At 35.9% G+C, this 20,989-nt stretch overlaps 1 protein-coding gene across 1 annotated transcript in view; it reads left to right on the forward strand.

The window, feature by feature from the left end:
* The first annotated feature begins 421 nt into the window (after positions 1-421).
* LOC148654895 (A disintegrin and metalloproteinase with thrombospondin motifs 20) overlaps positions 422-20,989 on the forward strand; it is a 169,460-nt gene continuing 148,892 nt past the window's right edge. Inside the window, exons 1-3 of the mRNA XM_088644799.1 lie at positions 422-917; positions 1,240-1,595; positions 14,630-14,792. Of these exons, the coding sequence (XP_088500925.1) occupies positions 827-917; positions 1,240-1,595; positions 14,630-14,792 (610 nt within the window). The 5' untranslated portion in view covers positions 422-826. The remainder of the gene's footprint in view (positions 918-1,239; positions 1,596-14,629; positions 14,793-20,989) is intronic.

Consider the following 20,989-nt stretch of genomic DNA (forward strand, 5'->3'; position numbering starts at 1 on the left):
CTCCCTCCTTTTTGTTTTTAATCAACATTACCACTACTGTTGCTACGGATATGTGCCATGACATAATATCATCTTAGCTTTCCCCAGGGTAGAAAACTTTTAATTATATATATATAAATCATATCAATAAAGCTCAAACTGACTGATGGTGATCACCGTTGTATCATATGTGAATCACTGTTAGGATATGGATATAGGAAACTTAGCATAGAATAATGAGTTTGATTACTAAAGAATGCATCTGAATTGCAGAACGGAGAATATGTATATCCGACTGCACATTTAAGAAAAAGGAGATGTTATGCCAGTTTAATTCACCTCAAAAGACTCTGCAGTAAAACGGCACTGGGGTTATGCTTACAACCTAACCAAGGACATCCTATACTCCAGAAAGAAGAGCGTAAACCGTTCGGTTCAGCTGTGCTCAGTGGTATATGTGAGAATGAGACACTAACCCGTGATTGGTGCAGCAGACCGGGGGCGTTCCTAGTGTTTGATGTTGGCTGGAGGGGTGCAGGGGTGTTCTATGGATGGCTAAGGAAAAGTTTAGTTGGCACCAGTCCCGTCGTAGCCTAGAAGTAGCTCACACAGTCACTAACTCTTTGGAATGTACAGCAAATAGTAAGTTTTTGCTTAAGGTAGTGGATGACTTCTTGGTAATGCGATGACGGGAATGCACTTTGCCAAGCTTGTGCTGCAGAGAGGCTCCACGGACCATACGACCTGTTGGTGCTGACAAGCCGGGAAAGGAGGGGGAGAGACGCCGGGTAGTTTAAGAAGGTACTTTGCCGGAGAATAAATCCCTCGCTTCTTTGCTGTGGAAATCATGCAGTTTACAGTCTGGCTGGCTGGACTACTGTGTCACCTCTCAGCACTTATCTGGAATTCACTGGAATATCGATTGCATCCCAAACAAGGTAAATGTCTTGCTGAGTGAGGGGGGAGTATTACAGGGGCTTTACAAACTCTAGGAAAAAATTGCTAGTGGGGCAATGGCGCTGTATAGAAGGTTGAGTATTAAAAATGTGCAATTAAAACAGCCCGAGAGGTGATTTTGTTATTTTTTGTATGAGTGCAATGTGCACAACATTCAAAATTGAAATTATGTTAGCCCTGGCATTATAAATCCGAGAGATGATCGAACTTCTGCCAGTATTACTATTATTGTGTAAACACGTAACTACAAACATTTTGTTCCATTTAAACTTCATTTTATTATCATCAACATTTTTCTTTTAGAAAAGTTCGTCAAACAGCTGTCATCCTACGAAATTATCACGCCTCTCCGTGTGAATGATTTCGGAGAAACGTTTCCACACACGCTGCACTACAGGAGGAAAAGAAGTGCGGATGCGAGTCTTTGGGGGTCAAGAGCGCACTACAGAATTGATGCTTTTGGACAACGCTTTCAACTAAATTTAACTGCTGATTCCGGATTTATAGCGCCCTCCTACACCGTGACACATTTAGGAGCAGAACGTAGCAATTCATCAGAAACGCAAGAAGACTCCACTGATATAAGGCATTGCTTTTTCAATGGGCATGTCAACGCCGAAAGTGAATACATCGCTGTCTTCAGTCTATGCACTGGCCTCGTGAGTATTACTTTTTCATCTGTAAGACAAAATCCCAGGTCTCTCATAAATCAGTTTAACTGTACACCTTTCAAGAAATATGAAAACTCTGCTTTTATATACAGATAATGTTAAAACGAAGTTCATTAATGCCGGTGTATAGCTGTCCATGCTTTTTGACTGCACACGAGCGCATGCGTTTCTAGTTCAGAGTCCATGTAGTCTAGGGCAGATTCAATGTACTTTGGCTGTTACAAAATAAATCTATTTAAAGTCGTCCCTTTTTGATCAAGTGAAAACTACTAATACCATTGAAAAGTGTAAAAATATTTTACATGAGAAGTACGATTTTCACTATCTTCAGAGAGTGAAAGCTGAGCAGCATGTTACTCCTACCCATTTTCAACACGCCCTATTACAGTTTAGGCGGCTCACTTAGTTCTAGTTATACTTTGTACCCGAAGTGATAAAAACAGCCATTCGATTGTATCCTTTCAATGATTATAAATAAGTAAGGAGGAACCATTAAATAGAGTATTTAAAGATCTCAGGGGTCAGAAATATGCTTTAATTAATAAATTCGGTTACTAGAAAGCAGCTCTAGGCATGATACATTCTCTTTGGTTACTCCAGTCAGAAACGATACATAATAAGGTGTCTTTTCTAACTGGTGCATTCAATATGTTAAATTCTGGGTACATTATTGTGTTCTTTTTCTAAGAATATAACGATAAACTCAAAAAGAATTTACTGTGCAGTGAATTATTATGGAAAGGTCACCAAGTCTGCCCATACCTAAATTAAGTTGGAAAGATCCCCACAAAATCTCAAAGGCTTTTTAAGAGCAAGCTGTAAAAATAGATAGTGTGTTAACATTAATTCCTTATTGATCTTGTGGTCACAGATGGATTTTCTGGCAACTCCTTAAGCACTGAAAACTACCCTCCTGTTTACTGTTTGCCCTCTGGATTTGCACTGTTTACATTTGCTTTTGCCCTTGCATGCTTTCACAGTTTCCTTCCTAATCTTTAGACTGCTTAAGTGCTAGGAAGTAGAAGCTATTATGAATTACACACCAGTAATGTCTTTAAATTAGTATAAAGAGGTGCATAATAAATCATGTAAATTTCTGAAATGGTGCTTAAAAAATATGTCAATTTTATGGCATGAAAACCATTTCACAGATGAATTTAACGTCTTCACAGTAATGTATGAAAAATCCCTGGGAATGTGCATATTAGATCTTGCATTTCAGTATGGATATTTAGGAGGTCAGATAAAGCTTTTGACCAAAGGCCAGAACAAGCAGACCTTTGGTGCATGATATTATTATGTAGACATTCACACAGAAATCATTAGAAAAACCTTTGTCTTCGTAAACAGAATATTAAGGAATGGTATTGGGAATAATATGAAATTGGATTAAAATGTGTGTTATTAGCATAACAATAAATGTGCAGTGTTTTAATAGCTTGTTGTACTCTCTTCATGAATTAATGTATATGAAACATTTACATCAGTGATCTAATGATCATTAGAAAATTGATCACATTACTTTTCATTATGTCATAATAAATCCCAATACTGTACACCTCTGATGTTATGTAAATTAATATTTCCAACAGCATTAAATACATCATTTCAGGGCCTACCAACTAGCATGTCATCATTGTATTGGTGTTAAAAAAACATTTTTGGTGCTGATTATGACTGGTATAAGCTCCATGTACAAAAACTGTATTGTGAATCATAGTTCAACAGAATCTGAAAAAAATAAGATTGTCAGACTTTAGAAGCAGCTGCATTTATGTGCATTTCTACCTGTCAGAGATGTGTGTATTTGTATTCTTGTTACAGTCTAACCCTAGTATTCGAAGAGGCATTAAAAATACAACAAGTGCTTTTGGGACTAATAACATTTGTTGTGTTTTTAATTTTTCACAGTGCATATAATTAAGTTCTTTGTAGGGTTCCTCAGATTAGTTGTTGGCAGTTCTTCATCTTCTCTTCTAGTGCACAAGACATCAACCATTATTCAGGTACAGTAGGTTTAAGCATGTACCTTAGAACAGCAGTCATGTGTTAAAAGTTTGGAAAGACTCACCAGAAATTGGAAAGGTAGGTTATATTTGTCCTGAATGTACTTGTAAGGAAAGTTATCTTTAATGGATAGAAACACCCACTTATTGTGGGATGATGTACAGTGGGAATAATTCTATACAGTAAGTGCATTAATTGGCCTCCTGTATTACAACATATTGTCATGCAGAGGGACGACCAACAGTATGTTATATGGAACAAGTAATAGGTTTATTCCATGCTGAAAAGAGAAGAAAGAAAACACAACGTTTCGGCCATGGAGCCTTCTACAGGTGTGAGGCTCCACAGCCGAAACGTTGTGTTTTCTTTCTTCTCTTTTCAGCATGGAATAAACCTATTACTTGTTCCTTTGCAGCCTACGCATGCTGACGCAGCTAACCACCTGAATTCTGTTATATAGTATGTACAGTTATTTAAGTTAAAACAAAATTTTTGGCTCTTCCATTGAAAACAACTTTTTTTTTCCTTTGTTTCATTAAAGCTTCCCATGTTAACTATTATGTATAACAGTGAAGCGATTTGATGGTTTGAACTTAGATACAGTAAACAAATAGATATTGGGACGGCAAATAGGGAGTACCTTACGGCTGCTGGGATTCAATCAAAACAATAGTGACATACACACATGGATTCCTGGAAAACATTCTACAGTTTTATTAATACAATGATAAAGTGTGCCAAACAAACCTTCACTACAGTAGCAGTACAGGCGGAATTTTATGTTTCCTATTTCTATTTTTCAGAGTGGAAGTAACCTTTACATGTTCCTTGTAGCCATTGCATGCTGATGCAGTCAGCTCGCAGCTCCCCAGTCGAACATCGTCAATAAACAGTAAAAATATATGCACACCTGTTGTACATTGGGGTTTGCGATCACAAAAGTACAAAGAATTTTGAAATTACTCATAATGGGGAATTTTTCCTATTTTAATAATATTAAATAGGGAGGTGACATTATCATTATATAGTGCACAGTGTTTATGTGACATTTTGAAAACATTTTTGATAACCTGTATTATTCTTTTTAATATGTTAGTAATAATTTTATTCCACAAATGTATTCTTAGAGAGCAGAACAGAATATCAATTCTATATCAATATCAGAATATCAATATAATCAATAATTATATAAAACATTTTACTTGACCAGACTAAAGAGAATGATGTTCTTGAATGGGTTTGAGCATTGTGCTGCAGTGCTAAAAAATGTCTCATAGCTTCGGACAGTAACCTCCTTCAGTTTGGAAATGTCATTATTTCATTATATTCATTTTTCTGTTGCTGGAATAGCAACCCTGTTGGGATGTGTCATCATGTCATAACATTCTAAAGTTTGCAGGCTCAACACTACAAGTTCATCATTTCTTAAGGGCATAGAATGTGACTCCAATAACTTTTCATCCTCATCATCATCTACATTCACATTTTCAAAACTATTACTACATCTAACTCTGTAATGGTTGTGGTCAGACTGTGCTGGTTTTAGTCATGTGATTAGTTAGCTGTCACAACTGTGTGTCCAGCAACCTCTAATCCAGATCATCATGGGTGGTGATTGGTTGTGACATCATCAGGTGTTTGGTGGGTCCCCGTTATAACTTTAGGTTATGTTGCTAAATAATACATCTTATAGGGAAATGGCTTTATTACCGTTATGTAATGCTTGCAGGTATGTCCAAAATATTATAATGAAGTTGCAGTGTGTTTAGAACTCAGCTGCTTACATTTGAACCAAAAATAAAATGCATGAGTATATGGATGTTGAATGCCTTAATTTATGAAATAAATTAAACAAGTAGCAAACCTGGGTGTCAGGTGCTCACTCAGACACCTTTTATATATCACCAGGACCACATGATGTTTTGATAACATTCAGTGGTAAAAATGTCCAAAACAGCCAAAATTAAAATGTATGTACAGTGTTAAGATGCCAGCAGTAGTCAAGTGAAAAAAGCCTATAAAACATATCTTCAGAAGTTGTTATGGTGATCTTGTAGTGATATGGGTAGAATCACTGCATTGTGTACCACAGAAAAAAAGCTTGGGAGACCAATCTGATGCGAGAATCTAGTCATTCATCTCCTTTTACATAAATCTGTTCAGTATATGATTCATGACAACATTTATATCTGTGCCCAGAATAATATCAGTCATAAACTCTTGCTGCAATTTAGACAAGAGGTCACAAAATCCTAGTCTGAATGTCATAGGAGTATAAACTGAAAAAATATTTTTGTTGCCTGAAATATTCTTTTTCAAAAGGCCATTCTCCATTCTCCCCTGTCTCAAATATAGAAATTAGAATATACCTGCACAAAACCATTAAGGCCTTCATTGTTTAGTTCTCTGCAAAATAGAAGGTTGACATATACAGTAGTAATATGTATTAGCAAATCTGCAAACATCCTGTTGTTTCCTGTATACAGCAATATGTATTTCTCGAAGAACCTTTCACTTATAATGTAAGAGTTTATGTTTTCCAGAATGAAATCTGAACATTGGTCAGGTGTATCTGATCTCAAATCCAAATCCTAAGGGAATTCATGGTTTGATTAAAAAATATACAGTAGATAGCAACATCTTAGTGAAAGTAGAGTTAAATTTAGAAGCCCATTATCTCACTTTATTACAGAATACTGTACCACCATCTCCCTCAGCGTTGCTCTATCTGTGACACCAATATTATTATGACTTGAAGCAAAAGCACCAATGCCCCCCCACCACAATTGAACCAATAAAAAACAATACAACAGGACAATACATCAGAGAAATAAGGAAAAGAAAATAAATTACCCAATCAAGAACATTCTCCTGAAGAATGCAAAAAAAATCAGCAGTAAGAGAATAAAAATGCATGTAGTTAGTTACCACTGCTGTTGAAAGAAAATACACTTGTGCCTTTTTGAATGAATATTCAGTTAACAAAAGATTGTGAATTTTACATAGACAAGGAAACAAAGGCCAAGAGAAGGACGAATTAAAGGAATATATCTTTCTATTTCCTCCGTCACTGTCAGTATATTTCATGCATATGTGTTCATGTTTCATGCAGTTTATGTGAATCATTTGCATAAACAATTAACATTTTTTCGTTTGAATACTTGTAATACCCAAAATGGGTGTATGTGTTTTTGTGGTTGCACTGTGTTACCAAGATGCAATATTTTTTTGTACCACAGCTACTATCATTTTCCCTATTGTACTTTGTGAGACTTGTGAAATCTTTTGTCATTAACATCTTTAATGATACTGTACCTGCCAAAGTCTGCCTTGTTGAATAGTGGTGCTAGATATTTTGTGAACCCTTTAGAATTTTCTGAATTTCTGCATACATTTGACTGAAAATGATAATGAAATGAATGAAAAAGTATATCCTTTTGTGTGTTATTTGTTTTATTTGGTTCTCTTTATCTATTTTTATCACTTAGATGAAGATCTGATCACATTTTAGGTCTAATTAATGCAGAAATTCAGAAAATTCTAAAGGGTTCACAAACTTTCTAGCACCGTTGGACGTTACGTATATGCGTATGCACTACAGTGGATTGGGATTTTTCAGCATTAAACACAATACTTTTTACATAAATATTATAAATAATATGTTTAATTTTAGTTACTGAGTAATTCTGTGCTTTACATTTGGAATTCATAGTTTATTTGTTTCAATAAAATAAAAAAATAGGGACAGTTAATTTTAAGTCCATAAGTACCTTATGATATTAATGGAATTTTAATTTTCTTTTTTACTTCCTTTATGAAAAAATGATGTTGCATTTATCTTATATGGCTTTATAGTCATATACATATACAATATAATCTGTGATGGACTGGCTTCCCATCCAGGGTGTATCTTGTCTTGCACCTGATGCTTGCCAGAGTAGGCTCCAGCTCCCCCATAACCCTCTATTGGGTAACGTGGTTAGAAAATGGATGGGTGTTGGAACAGGTATCTCCACTCTTGTCTTCTCACATGTATACGTCTTATATGTACAATATTGTAGAAACGTAATCTAAACTGAAATAGTAAAATTTTAAATACAGTCATTTCTGCTCTAACATATGTTCCATATCATGAATAGGCCACAACTCGATAGATTTATTGTGTAATGCTTTTCTATAATGCTTTTGCGTGATTCAAGTACTACTAGACAGACGTGTAGAGGAAAAATTGTTGTGTGGCAGCCTTAGCGCAGGGACACATGCTTGGGATGTGTTGATGTGTTCTCTCAAGAATTGGTCTCTTTGTCTAACATCCCTATGCATTTAAGTTGTGCATTTGTGCTCATCTGCTATAATTTCATTCTTTGAAAACACTGTATATAATGCTGTTGCAATGAATGGCAAGGGTAAGAAGTGTTCTGCTTGTGTGAAAGAAATGAAAAACCATTACTATGTTAACAAGTTATATGAGAGAAATTAAAGAATGTCATTTGTATACCATTCATGCTACTGAGCTTACTGTAGTGTGCATTTCTAAAAAAAGGTTTCTTACAAAAAAAAACCTTCACTATAGAATTACTCATCACGTATTAATGTAAATTCTGATGCATATTATATCTGTATTTATGTTTTCACTGTTTTGTTTCAAATTATAATGAAACACATTACATATTGTGCAAAAGTAATACATTCAAGCTAATAATATGATCAGTTGCTGTAACACAATTTTCCATAATGTGGTGTTTTCCAGGAACACAACTATCACATAATAGCAGAAACGCATATATTAAATTTTGTACAGTGAGATGAGAATCATATGACTATCTGATACAGGGCAACAAAGAACAGTCAATAGACAGTACCATATTGTTGCTTTTAAATTGAGACAAACTCAAGCAAACAAGCCAATTTTAACATGTGTAAAAACTGAAATACTAAATAGTCATTAAAGAATCCTTCTGTTATAAATCATTTTATTATATGTGATATGTCATTGTTTGTTAAATGATACAGGCTACACATTTTAATAAGCTCATATCTACTTAAAATTGTTAGTGGGGAATTATCTGGAAAACTAGTTTTGCTGTTTTTGTTGTCAATTTTGTCTGTTTGTGTTGTAAATTATTTTGCATTCAGTAAGAGGAGGAGAAAAGTAAACAGGAGATCAGGATATGGATGAGCCACATTTTTCTCATGCTTAGTAGTACCAAAACAGAGGGCATGCTGATTGGAACACCTACTCAGATTGTGACCAGCAAATTCACAGTTGTTGGAAATGTTATCCCCCTGTCCTCAGTGGTAAACAATTTGGGAGTAAAGTTTGATGTTTCTCTCAAATCTTCTGGCTAAGGTCTCCTCTCAATTCTGTAAAGGAACAGGTAAAGATTTATTACATGCTGAAAGGAAAAGAAAAGAGACACAAGGGGTTGGCCTTCTTCAGGCTCCACAGCTGAAACAATTATTAAGAAGAATTAAAATAGTTGTATCTCTTTTGCTTTCAACATGGAATAAACCTTTACCTGTTTCTTTGCAGCCTACGCATGCTGATGCAGCTACCTGCTTGAACTTTCTCAATTTTGTAGACTCTTAAAATGTAATTCATGCCTTCATTTAATCTCACCTGGATTATTATAATGCTCTCCTTTGTGATTTAGCACATTAATTAAACAATGAATTATTCAGAACAGAATTGCCAGGGTACTCACCAGAGAAAGGAGGTCAGACCATACCACCCCCGTTCTAGCAGAGCTCCATTTGCTTCCTGTCCATCAGAAAGTGGATTTTAAAGAATTGCTTCTGGTTTTTAAGAGTTTAAAAGGCAAAGGCCTTGTCTATCTCGCTGACCTTTTTGTTCAAACATCACCTGGTCCTTTTAGATCAGGTCAAATTAATCTGCTGCACATCTCCAGAACCAAACTATGTACAGTACTATGGGTGACCGTGTCTTTTCAGTCTATGCTCCTTGCTTGGTAGTAGCCTACCTGATTATCATGAAATTTAAGAGAGATCTTAAAACTTTCTCTACCAGCAAGCCTATCAATGTCCAGTTCTATAAATTCTAATTATCTAATTAATAAAGTATCTAATTTCCTATCTTTATCCTTCTTTGTAATCTTTATGTTCTTTAAGTTTAAGTAAGTTCTTTAACTTCTTTTAGCTTTTTCCTTTATGTGAAGCACATTGAAATTCACTGTAATTTAATGTACTGTAAGTAAATTAATCTATTATTAAATGGGCACTGGTTTTGTTGACATGATTGGTGCAGATTGAGGGTATATTTAAGTGTTCACCAATACACTGATGAAGCCCTTTAGCTGACAGTTTTTTTTCTGCTCTTTCAATCTAATTCTGAATTGATGATTTTGTAGTGGGGCAATGCAAGATGACATAGTACTAGGATTACATGGCAGAAGTTCAAGAAAACAATGTAAAGGTCTTGCGCTTGTATCTCTTGTCCAGAGTCAGAACATCTGTGGGTCCAATTTGCAATTGCCATAGACAGGGGACCATAGTGACAACGTATTAGTTATAATTTATGCTCCTTTTATTTTTAACAGTTTGTTTACACTAGGTTTGGTGCTTTTGTTTAAAATATTGGATTGAATACATTAGACCTGGTTTGTTGTATTTGTTTTGTGCTTCAGTACAGATTAAATCATTGTTACATAACTTGCAGACCATCCAATAAGATCCACTTCTGTACTGTGTTGCAAACAGTTTCTTAATTACTGCATTGTTCTTTCTGTTTATCAACTAAATAATTAAACAGCTGGCTATAACAAAATTCAGCATTGGAGCAGTCCGGAGACACCGTAGTTACCTTGGTTTAAATGATTACTGTATTTAAATTGATAATTTTCTAATCAAGGAAACAAATGAATGTTTTAATTTACCTGTCCCAACCCAGGGCCTTGACGAATCTTAGATAATATCCATCGCTATGAGCCTGTGATCACATTAATTGGGAAAAGTTTAAGTTTTATATATCTTTTTCATTGTAACATCATGATTCATTGGTATTTTAAAAGCCTTCAACCATGTTCAACGATTGAAGGTCCTTATTTTGGTTCTATTTAAGCAATAGTATCACAAATCAGATAAATGGCTTTTGAGTACTGTCTCAAATATTCTTTCATAAATACATTTTACTTTGTAGTACTGCACTTGTTCACTGTATAAATAGGATCAAGAGCGTCTTATCATTGCCATGCACATGTTCATTTGAATTTTGGGCCTCAGCTTTTTCTTTTGTAAATGACAGCCTGTTGCCTAGTGGTTATGTTTACCTTCAAAGAAAAACATAACATCTTAACAATAGAGTAGATTTGTATTGTACAAATCTGCAGTGGGAAACACTCCAATTTGCAGAAATGGTCTTTTGCTAATTAGGGATTGGGCTTTATACATTTAATTCTTAAGCAGACAGATGTTTTTTTTCTAATTCTCAAGCCCCAGTGTTGTGTCTAAATGTTTTCTTTGAAATCTCTGTTGTACAGCAAAGATAATATAAGATGTATAACTTGACTAGTTAATTAAAAGGGAGAGCTCCACTAAGTACACTGAATAGGGCAGTGAGGATTATGAAAGCATTCGTGGTCTGTGTAGAGTTTTGGAAGAAGATTTTTAGTTAGTCAAGAGCCATTTTGATCCATGTTTGGCTGTCATAAATGTTTAAATTTGCTGTCTGAGGCAGTTCAAAGACAAAAATTGAGATACAGTGTTTCTAAATATGACCATGTCCAATCATAACAGTTTTTGATCAACAAAAAATTTCACTTGGTAAAGGAAGAAAAATAATGAAAAGTCTGAGGAATATCCCAGATATTCTACATATACTGTAACACAGTGTGTTGCTTATAGTGATTATATTTTTCAGTCAAAACTGATCCAATTGCTATGCATAAGTTGATATGCTAAATATCTGACCAGTATTCACAGAGTACTATGATAGTGTATAAGACACTTCTAGTTACACCTCCAGCATGTTGCAAGATACTGTACATTATCTGACGTGTATGCATTGCATAAAATTACAGTTTTTAACATGAATTACAGGTAATATAGCAAATGAAAAATACCTCTATATAAATATATGAATCAAACTTCAAAGATTACAACAAATGAACACAGTGAAATAAAGTCTTAAAATTGCTATTTTAATTTTTGGTAAGCTTGTTGTATTTAAATTTATTCCTTATATTATTATTATAGTATTTAAACAATATTTCTTACACTGCATACAATCAATATGTGAATATCATAGACTACAGTAAACTTCCAAAATGTTTATCTTTATTGTTATAAAGATTTTCAAATTACTTTAGAAGCTAATTGATAATTATCTCATAACAATGTTCCCACTCTTCATGCAGAGTTTACATTTGAACAAATAATGGAAAAATAAAACAAAGAGCTAAAAGAAAGCCTAGCTCTTAGTTCGAGTTCCTCATCAAAATACCAGGGCAACTAACCTGCCACTGGTTTTTTTTTAATGAAAAAAAAACGTGTGTCCAAAAAAATTAATGTCTTTCCAGACTCACACTGTGGACGTCCTTTTCATGTTTGTATTATGTTCAGCATCCTGCTCCATTCCTTAGACTTGGTTCAGATTGCTTCCTTCAGATCTTCTTTATTACAGCCTTTTCCGTCATCTTGAGTCTTAAACTTGTTATGTTGCTCTTTCCTGCCTTGTAGAAAAAATATACAAAATATAACAGCTACAACAAAACAACATTTAGAATGTGGCAACCTTCTCTCACTCTGCAGTGCTTCCCCGCTACAGGTGCACCTGCTGTCGGCTTGGTTTTTTATTCATATAGGATGGAACAAAGCACACAGCTGTTTCCTGTTCAATTGTGCTGCTGGAATTCTGTCATGGCAGTTTTAATGCTGGCAAAAGTATTTACAAACTGAGGGACGCTTCACAGCAAGTACTGGCCTTCAGGTGTGGCAGCCCTTGCAGCATCACAATATATATGTATTCAAGGCATAAGCATTCAAGCCTAATTTAAATTACAAACACAAAACTTCTTTAACAAGCCATACTGTTTAGTGGCCTCTGCTGGTATGCAATAGAGCAATATTAGCTTATTTCAGAATAAATATGACTGTTTCTATTGGTTCCTTCAGTAACCGATGATGAGTAAGAAGCTTTTAAAACAACTCAGGGGACAAGAATTTTATGAAGCCAAGAGAAAGGTTATTTAAAAATTAAAAGAATGTCCCTTAGAGCACAGTGAAGTCAATCATTAATAAGTAGAAGGTGTATTATACTATCCAGGCAGCCTAAAGCAGCACAAGGAAGGAAGAGGCTAGGAATGCAAAAGAGACAACCAATAGTGACTTTGCAAATGCCCAGATGGGAGAAAATATCCCCTAGTCACAGCTGTTCTGTATTGCATAGTGGCAAGATGAAGTTATTACTAGACAAAAAAAAAACATCTCAATTCCTGCATGGAGTTTGCAACAAAGCATGTAAGTGATACTGCAAACATGTGGCAAAATTGTTCTCTGGTCAGACAAGACAAACTTCTGACGTTCTGGTCTAAAAGCAAAATGTTACATTCAGTACAAACAACCCAGTACATCACCCAACTGTCAAGTATGGAGGAGGTAGAATTATGTTATGGGGTTGCTTCTGATCAGCAGGGACTAAAAATCTTGTCAATACTGAGGCAAAATACAGTAGATGGAGCAGATTATAGGCAAGTCTTAGAGGTAAACCTGCTTTAGTTTGCTGAAGACCTAGAACTGGGATGAAAATTCACCTTATAGTAAGACAAGGCTAAAACTACAATGGAGTACCCCAAAAATAATAAAGTGGATGTCCTTGAGTGGCCCAGTTAAAGTCCTCACTCCTGTTTATTATATGTGGAAAGACATTAAAACACCAGATTAGTTATCTCCAAGTAACCTTAAAGAGTTTAAATAAATCTGCCAAGAAGAATGGACAAAGTGCTTTCAGCAGATAATCTGTTCATGGGTCTGAATATTTTAAAAATGTGTGCATCATTTTGTAACATCACAAAATGATATGGTATTTGATAGAGTCGGAATACTTTTGCAAAGCACTTTAAATTTGATGGTGCTATATTCTTTCTGTAAAACAAAAATCACTGTAAATCAGTCCTGGTGTGTGTGTCTGTGTTTTTGTGTTTGTGTCTGTGTGTGCACTGCACACAGACTGGTGCTCCATTCAGGGTGTACCTCAACTTGGGCCTGTTGATTGCTGAGGCTCCCCTGTTGAATTGAATGAAGTGGTTAGAAAATGGATGGTTGAAAATGTCACTGTGTAACTTGTATATAATTATAGGATTTGTTATTGAACTTTATAAATGTTGCCGTTGTTGATCTGTCTTCCTAAGCCTAAAACCTTAGATATTTCCTTGTATGAACTCCAACTGATCAGCCTGTGTAAATTGTTACGTGGTGAAAGCATACTTCTTTACCCTTCCACAAGCACTATTTATTGTTTTTCAGCCAGGTGAGAATGTGTCAGAGAAAACTAGATTATTAGCTGACCGCATATACTTAAGATCACCCGACTGAATAAGTGTCTTTCATTGAGTGATGCGGTGCATATAATATAATGCAATAATGTTATTTCTTGGCCCTGTGTTGTGTCTATGTCCTACAAACTGTGTGCAGTGAGTGTTTTTAAGTACTTTCTATTAAATATAATTTTATAGAGAATTGAAAAGAGTCCTTAAAATTACAATTAGACTTCCTTTTTTACACCTTCATGTCCCTGTTCAGAGAACGTTCAGTAGCACATCTGATGTGGTGGAGTGTAGGTCAATGCAAGGCCCTAGAGCAACCAGAATCCTTAATCAGTATTCATCTTTCTCTCAGTCTCTGAATAGGTTAATTTAATTAATTAGTCAGAAATTAAACATTGTATGCTGTGTGTTTGAGAGAGGAGCAAAATCACATGTATAGGTTAATTGGATATGTTCAGTTAGCAGATGTAGTGCCATTTTTCTGTTTAATCAGAAGATTTGTGTTTCTCCCCTCAGATTGGAACATTTAGAACCAGAAATGGAGAATATTTTTTAGAACCACTGATGATTTCAGGAGAAGAGTATGAAGATGAGCACAACAAACCTCACCTTATGTACAAACATGAACCTAAGAGGGAGACACCACTGAAAGAAGATGTTAAACCTTGTGCAGTGTCAGGTAAGATTATTTAACCTGACTTTTTGTGACATGTTTGTTGATGCCATATTTGCTGTTCAAGGTGAGCCCTCTGTATTAGTCAAGAAGTTTCATACTATTGATTACGTTCTATTTGGGAGTTGTATCAGCATGTGATCTGCAAAGAACAAGTACGTGTTAATTCCAAAATGAAAAGTAGAAAGAAAAAAAACACATTGCTTTTGCTGTGGAACTTTCTTCATCTCAATTTAAGGTTCCACATATCTGAAGAAGGTTTTACACCTGAGGAGGTGTGCTTCGCATTTTTTCAGCTTTGCAGCATGGACCTTACCTCTACATTAGGCTATTAATTAGTTTTTTTCAGTTGGTTTGCTTTAATTTTTGATAGCATTAGGTAAGTAACACATTACATAATATGCCCATCACTGCTCATCCAGTTTATGGTTGCTAACTAGCCATCAAAGGCCAGCAGCCATATCACCCTGCAACTCACAACTGGCAACCCACTGAGGCTAAGCAGGTGTGAGCCTGGTCAGTACCTGGATGGGAGACCTCCTGGGAAAAACTAAGGTTGCTGCTGGAAGAGTTGTTAGTGGGGCCAGCAAGGGGCGCTCACCCTGTGGTCCATGTGGGTCCTAATGCCCCAGTATAGTGATGGGGACACTGTACTGTAAACAGGCGCTGTCCTTCGGATGAGATGTAAAACCGAGGTCCTGACTCTCTGTGGTCATTAAAAATCCCAGGGCGTTTCTCGAAAAGAGTAGAGTAATTTTTTAACAAATTTCCCATTGGCCCTTACCAATCATGGCCTCCTAATAATCCCCATCTATGAATTGGTTTCATTACTCTGCTCTCCTCCCCACTGATAGCTGATGTGTGGTGAGCGTTCTGGCGCACTATGGCTCCCGTCACATCATCCAGGTGGATGCTGCACATTGGGGGTGGTGGAGGGGAGTCCCCATTACCTGTAAAGCGCTTTGAGTGGAGTGTCCAGAAAAGCGCTATATAAGTGTAAGCAATTATTATTATTATTATTAAGTGAAGGAAGTATGGTAACGACTGTTCGCAAATGCCCTCAGTGACACAGGATCCAGTATAATTTGACAGTTTGTTCCATTACCATGTGGTATACCATATGTGGAAAGTAATTGAAGTTAATATAAATTAACACCCTTATGTTTTTTTTACATTTACAAAATTTATCTAGACACATCTGAAGCAATAAATTAAAAAAAAAATTGTTAAGGAAAATTACCTAGCACAGTTACCTAGCATGTACATACTGTAACAAGGTCACACTCGCCTTTGCCTTAGGGGTTTTTGCTTCTTGTTAAATTAAAGGTTTTTCAGATGCATACAATTACAGTATATCATGCCTTTTCCTATTTACTGCTAATAAGTTTAGAAAATGCCGTTTATGATTTTAGGCTGGAACACTTTTATACTTTTAAGGTTAGTGTCTGTGGCCGGAGACTTTTTATAGTAACCACGTCCAGATAACCTCTCTGTACACCAGTGATAAAAGTGATAAAGTAACAGGGACAAACAGATCTATTAGGTGTATCCACTTTTTAAATCTTTTTTTCACAAAGAAAGATTTAAAAACCTTTTTTACTTAAAGCTAATAGAAGGCATTTTAAAATTACATCCAATTTTTTCTTATTTCGCTTAATTACTTTAAATTTGTTTCTGCTTTGTGATAACTTATATTTTCTTTAGGCAGACATGTATGCATCACTTAAAGTGTCAAGTGTGTAAATATAATTTTCTGGTATAAAAAGCCCCATAACATTTTGTAATTAAAACAATATAATATCTCCTCCTTGGAAAAAAAAGTTTAATGTTGAGTGTTTTTGCAGTAATATTTTAGTAGTATCAACACTATAATCTCTGACAGTTATGTGACATCTGATTGAATTCATATTCAATTAAACCTCTAGTTAAAAACAGCTGTTTCTATCTAAATATAATTATGTAGTGAAAATAGTATAATCTGTTGTTGATATTTGATAACCATTTGAGAAAACATAGAGAAGATTAGTTTAGGTGGGTAGCTGCGTCAGCATGCGTAGGCTGCAAAGGAACAAGTAATAGGTTTATTCCATGCTGAAAAGAGAAAAAGAAAACAAAACGTTTCGGCCATGGAGTCTTCTTCAGGTGTGAGAAAGACAGGGCAGTAAGCAAAGGTAATGTAGTGGGAGAACAAAAGCTGGGACAGAGGAGGAGCGGGTGGCGGGAGCAGGGGACAGGCAGAGTGGCCAATCAGGTGGTGTGAAGTCAGGATAGGTGAAGAGAGGTGTGAAATGAAACTTCCAATGAATGGAGAAAATTAAGAAGGAAATTAGTCTGTCGTTGAGAGAAGGGGAAAGGTGTGATCCTAGCTGCAGGATAATTTTAGTTTTTGTAGTCTTTCTGATGTTGGAGTTAGGAAAACCATCTTTGAGAACATAGACGGAGAGATTAGTGTGATCATGGCCATCAGAGGTGAAATGAGAAACAATAGGCTTAGAGAAATCTTGAATCTTCACAGCCCTAACATGTTCTCTGAAGCGGTCTCAGAGTGTCCTTCCTGTTTCATAAATGTAGATAGCTGGGCATTTATTGCAAGAGATACAGAAAATAAGGTTGCTGAAGGTACAAGATGTCATCCGAGTGATCCGGAATTGTCCTGAGGGCCTTGAATGAGTGTGGTATTAGATATGTACTTGCAGGTGATACAGCGAGCTCTGTTGCAGGGGAAAGTGCCTGATGTGGATGGTGGCTGAGGATGGTCAAGGGAGCTGTGAACAAGAAGGTTACGCAGATTAGGTGGTCGGCGATATGAGATGATGGGGTGGTAAAAAAAAGGGCCCCAATGGAGGGATCATCCTGTAAGATTTGGAATTTGTCATTAATAGTCCTGGGGATAGGAAGTGTGTTGGGGTGGTAGGGAACCACCAAAGGAATATGGTTGTTTAGTTTTATGAAGATTAGTTTTATTTCTAAAGATCTTGAAACTAGTTTTTTTTATACTTTATTTTTGCAATCAAAAATTAAATTAAAAATATTGGATTAGATCTAGCGATTACTTTAGCACAATCAATTATAGGATAAATTTAGATTATGTTTTAACCATGTACATGTATTTGAAAAGATCAGGATTAAGTCCAGTATTTTGCAAGATAATCTGATAAAATGACTCATAATGTTTTATTGCTAACAAATCTACAAGTATGTAGCTAATGAAGAACAGAAATGCTTTAGGGCACTGTTTCATTAATGTTTTGAAGCATTTCTATTCTGGTGACGTAAGATGTTTAATATGGTATATCCCAAAAGAGTACCAATTTAAAAAATAATTCCTTTCAAGATTGTGTAAAAAACTTGGGTCCCCTGTTAAACTGACTGTTAGAATTCTGCCTTTTCATTTGACTTTTTTATAGCCTTTCCCTCTGTGTAGAGCAGCAGAGCACAAAAGGAATCCTTACCCTGCAAAGTTCACCATGGCATAAATCTGAAAAGATCACCAGAAGAAATCTTTGTGGGCGGCCTCTTTGTAGACAGCATACATCTTTTATCAGCAGGGAGCTTGATTTGTCGGTTGTCTGAGCTCATTATCATGTATTGTTTACCTGGTAAACAATACAAATAAGTCAGCAATAAGGGTTAGAAGCCTAAAGTGACCCCTGGGTTTTTGAGAGATTTTCACATTTATGTATTGCTTCTTTTAGGCACAGAACGTCCTAAAAGGGTGTACTCTCATTTAGAGAAAAAGATCTTGACCAACATAACATTATTACCAAATCTGATAACCATTTAAACCCCAGAAATGCTTCTATGAATGAAGTTTGGATTTATTGAGATGCTCTAAAACTTGTGCCAGAAGAGATGCCTCTGCAGACACTTCTTAAATTCATGGAAGAGGTGGTGATAATGATGAGATAAGGAGTAAAAAAGAAGACACCTGCATCAAGCATCAAAGTACAAAATGCAGACGATGAATCAGAATTTAAAGGGATTTGTTGGAGTAGGTGTCCAAATCGATGGTTCCAAACTCCCATCAGATAGCATCTGTTTTCAGATGTAATGATAAAGAGGCCCTTTGAAGGGTAGGCCTATGTAGTACCCCACTTAACCCTCAGCTATTATGACAAGGCCGTGCGAGAAGGGTTTCTTTCTCCATATGACATGCCAAAAGAGGAATAAAATGCTTGCTTTGTAATATGTTACAAATATGTTACTGCTTCAGAAATATGGCACTGCTAAGGGATAGGCCAAAACGCCTCAAAAGGAGTGAATCCTTATAGTGTTTTCTAATGTTCAAATATTTGTGTCGTCTACTATGTAAAGTTAAAACATTTCAAGTTAAATAACTGAATTTACTATTTCAAAATACTTTGTTGCTGCCATTGACTATGTCATTGTCAGTGTTTTCTGAAAAGTGTAAATTAGCTTTGTGTCCCCAGCACCTATTTTCACTGAACTTGTTTTCACCTTAGAATCAGAGTTCTGTCCTTTCTCAGGGATAAAGTGGTCAAAGCTGTAAACCAGTTCATTTCCTTGCCTGAAGCATTGACCTAATTAGAAGTCAGTGTGCTGACCTACTTAGTTTTCAGCCTTTTAACAGGTTCAGAGCTGGTGAAATACCCTGAAGCAGAATCTCTCAACAGGTACAGTGATATGCTTCAAAACAAGTGTATAAAGACCTCAGCGTTGAAGTCATGGAATGCACTTATGGATTCATAGTTAGTTTCTTTCTCATTTGTTCTTGAGGCTTCAGGTTGTTGTAGGATTATTTTTACTGACATCTGTTAAGACTATTCAACATTAGTAGTTGTATGCTTCCCTGTGGTCACTCTTTAAGTTAATTTCTTGTCCCAGAAACTGCTTGCCTTAGATCTTTTATCATCACTTCTTCTCCTCCAATCCAGACCGCAACCCAAACTTTTTAAACCGTGATGTGAGTAAAGTTCATGACAGACACCACTGGGATTCTTTGCTCTTTGCCCACATAATTGCTTTTAAGACATTACATACATGGCATGACATTACATGACTTACCTGCTTAAATTGACTTAAACAATGAGCTGTTGTGTTTGGCTTTGATTGCTGCGCATCAAAGCAGTTTTTAAAGTTTTTGGCCATCATTGTCAGAGCAAAATAGCAGGTTTCTCAGTTGCGAACAGCAGGAAGCACTGTGTGATTTCATAAATATTTTATACTTGTTAAAGATAAAAGCCAGGTCTTGGTCTAGACTGGTGCTTCCTCTGCCACTCTTCAGGCCATGTATTTGGCATAAATGGGTGCACCCAAAAGCGGGATTTCTCTGGCAGTGTCCTGCCTGTGTGTATCACTCCCTGCTGGATAGACCACCCTGATAGTTGAGAGGGTAATTCAGCCTCCCGCTTATTCAGTTCGGGCACATTTAAGCAAACACTGCCAGTTGGAGGGAACCATGCCAAACTGTGTGAACATTTTTATAATGTGAACCATAGTCTATAAAGGACCACCAAGCTCACTTTGCTAGTTAGGGTAGCAAAGATAGTAATAAGAAAAGTAATTATAATTTAAATGTAATTAAACGTCCTGTGAAGGTTCAGCCTCATACTATCAATTAAAGAAGAATGTGAATTAAGCAAATGGAATTGTTTCCTTGTATTCAGCCAGTTTCCTTCCTGACGAGGTCTAAAGCACTCTTTGTGAAGGTCAGTGATCTCATGGCACTTGCTCTCGACTCTTTATATTCCCTTGAAAGAAACGTCTTGTCTCACATTGTAGTTTGTAGCTTAAGTTCGTTTGCTAAGGTTGTTGTAGGCAGTCTCATCCGGCGAACTGTCCCAGTTTGTCAGATACATGAGAATGGCAACAGCTAACAATCCCTCAGACAACAAACACTGCAAATTTAAAAGGTGTTTGTTTTGAGTCTTTTTTCAGTCAAATGGTCTTCTGTGCCTTGTACTTGCTGGAAGCATTTAAAACAAGAAAAGCCATTGGTGTTCTCTGGGAGTTCTCCAAGAGACAGTCAACATATACTATCATCAATTATCTCAACAATGAGATAAGTTTTAATTCAAAATATGTTGGATTGTACTATAAAGCATTACTTTTATGTGTGTCTGACATAAACTAAACATATCTGTTGCATTGTAACTTCCATGAGGGTTTTTCTGTTGTAAAATAGTGAATATAACCTTTTGTTATATTATTTTGTTGTATTATAAAAAATAACAGTGAATAAT

Source organism: Lepisosteus platostomus, chromosome 9 (genome assembly GCF_059453375.1).
Source record: "Lepisosteus platostomus isolate fLepPlt1 chromosome 9, fLepPlt1.hap1, whole genome shotgun sequence".
In the NCBI taxonomy this organism is placed as follows: domain Eukaryota; kingdom Metazoa; phylum Chordata; class Actinopteri; order Semionotiformes; family Lepisosteidae; genus Lepisosteus; species Lepisosteus platostomus.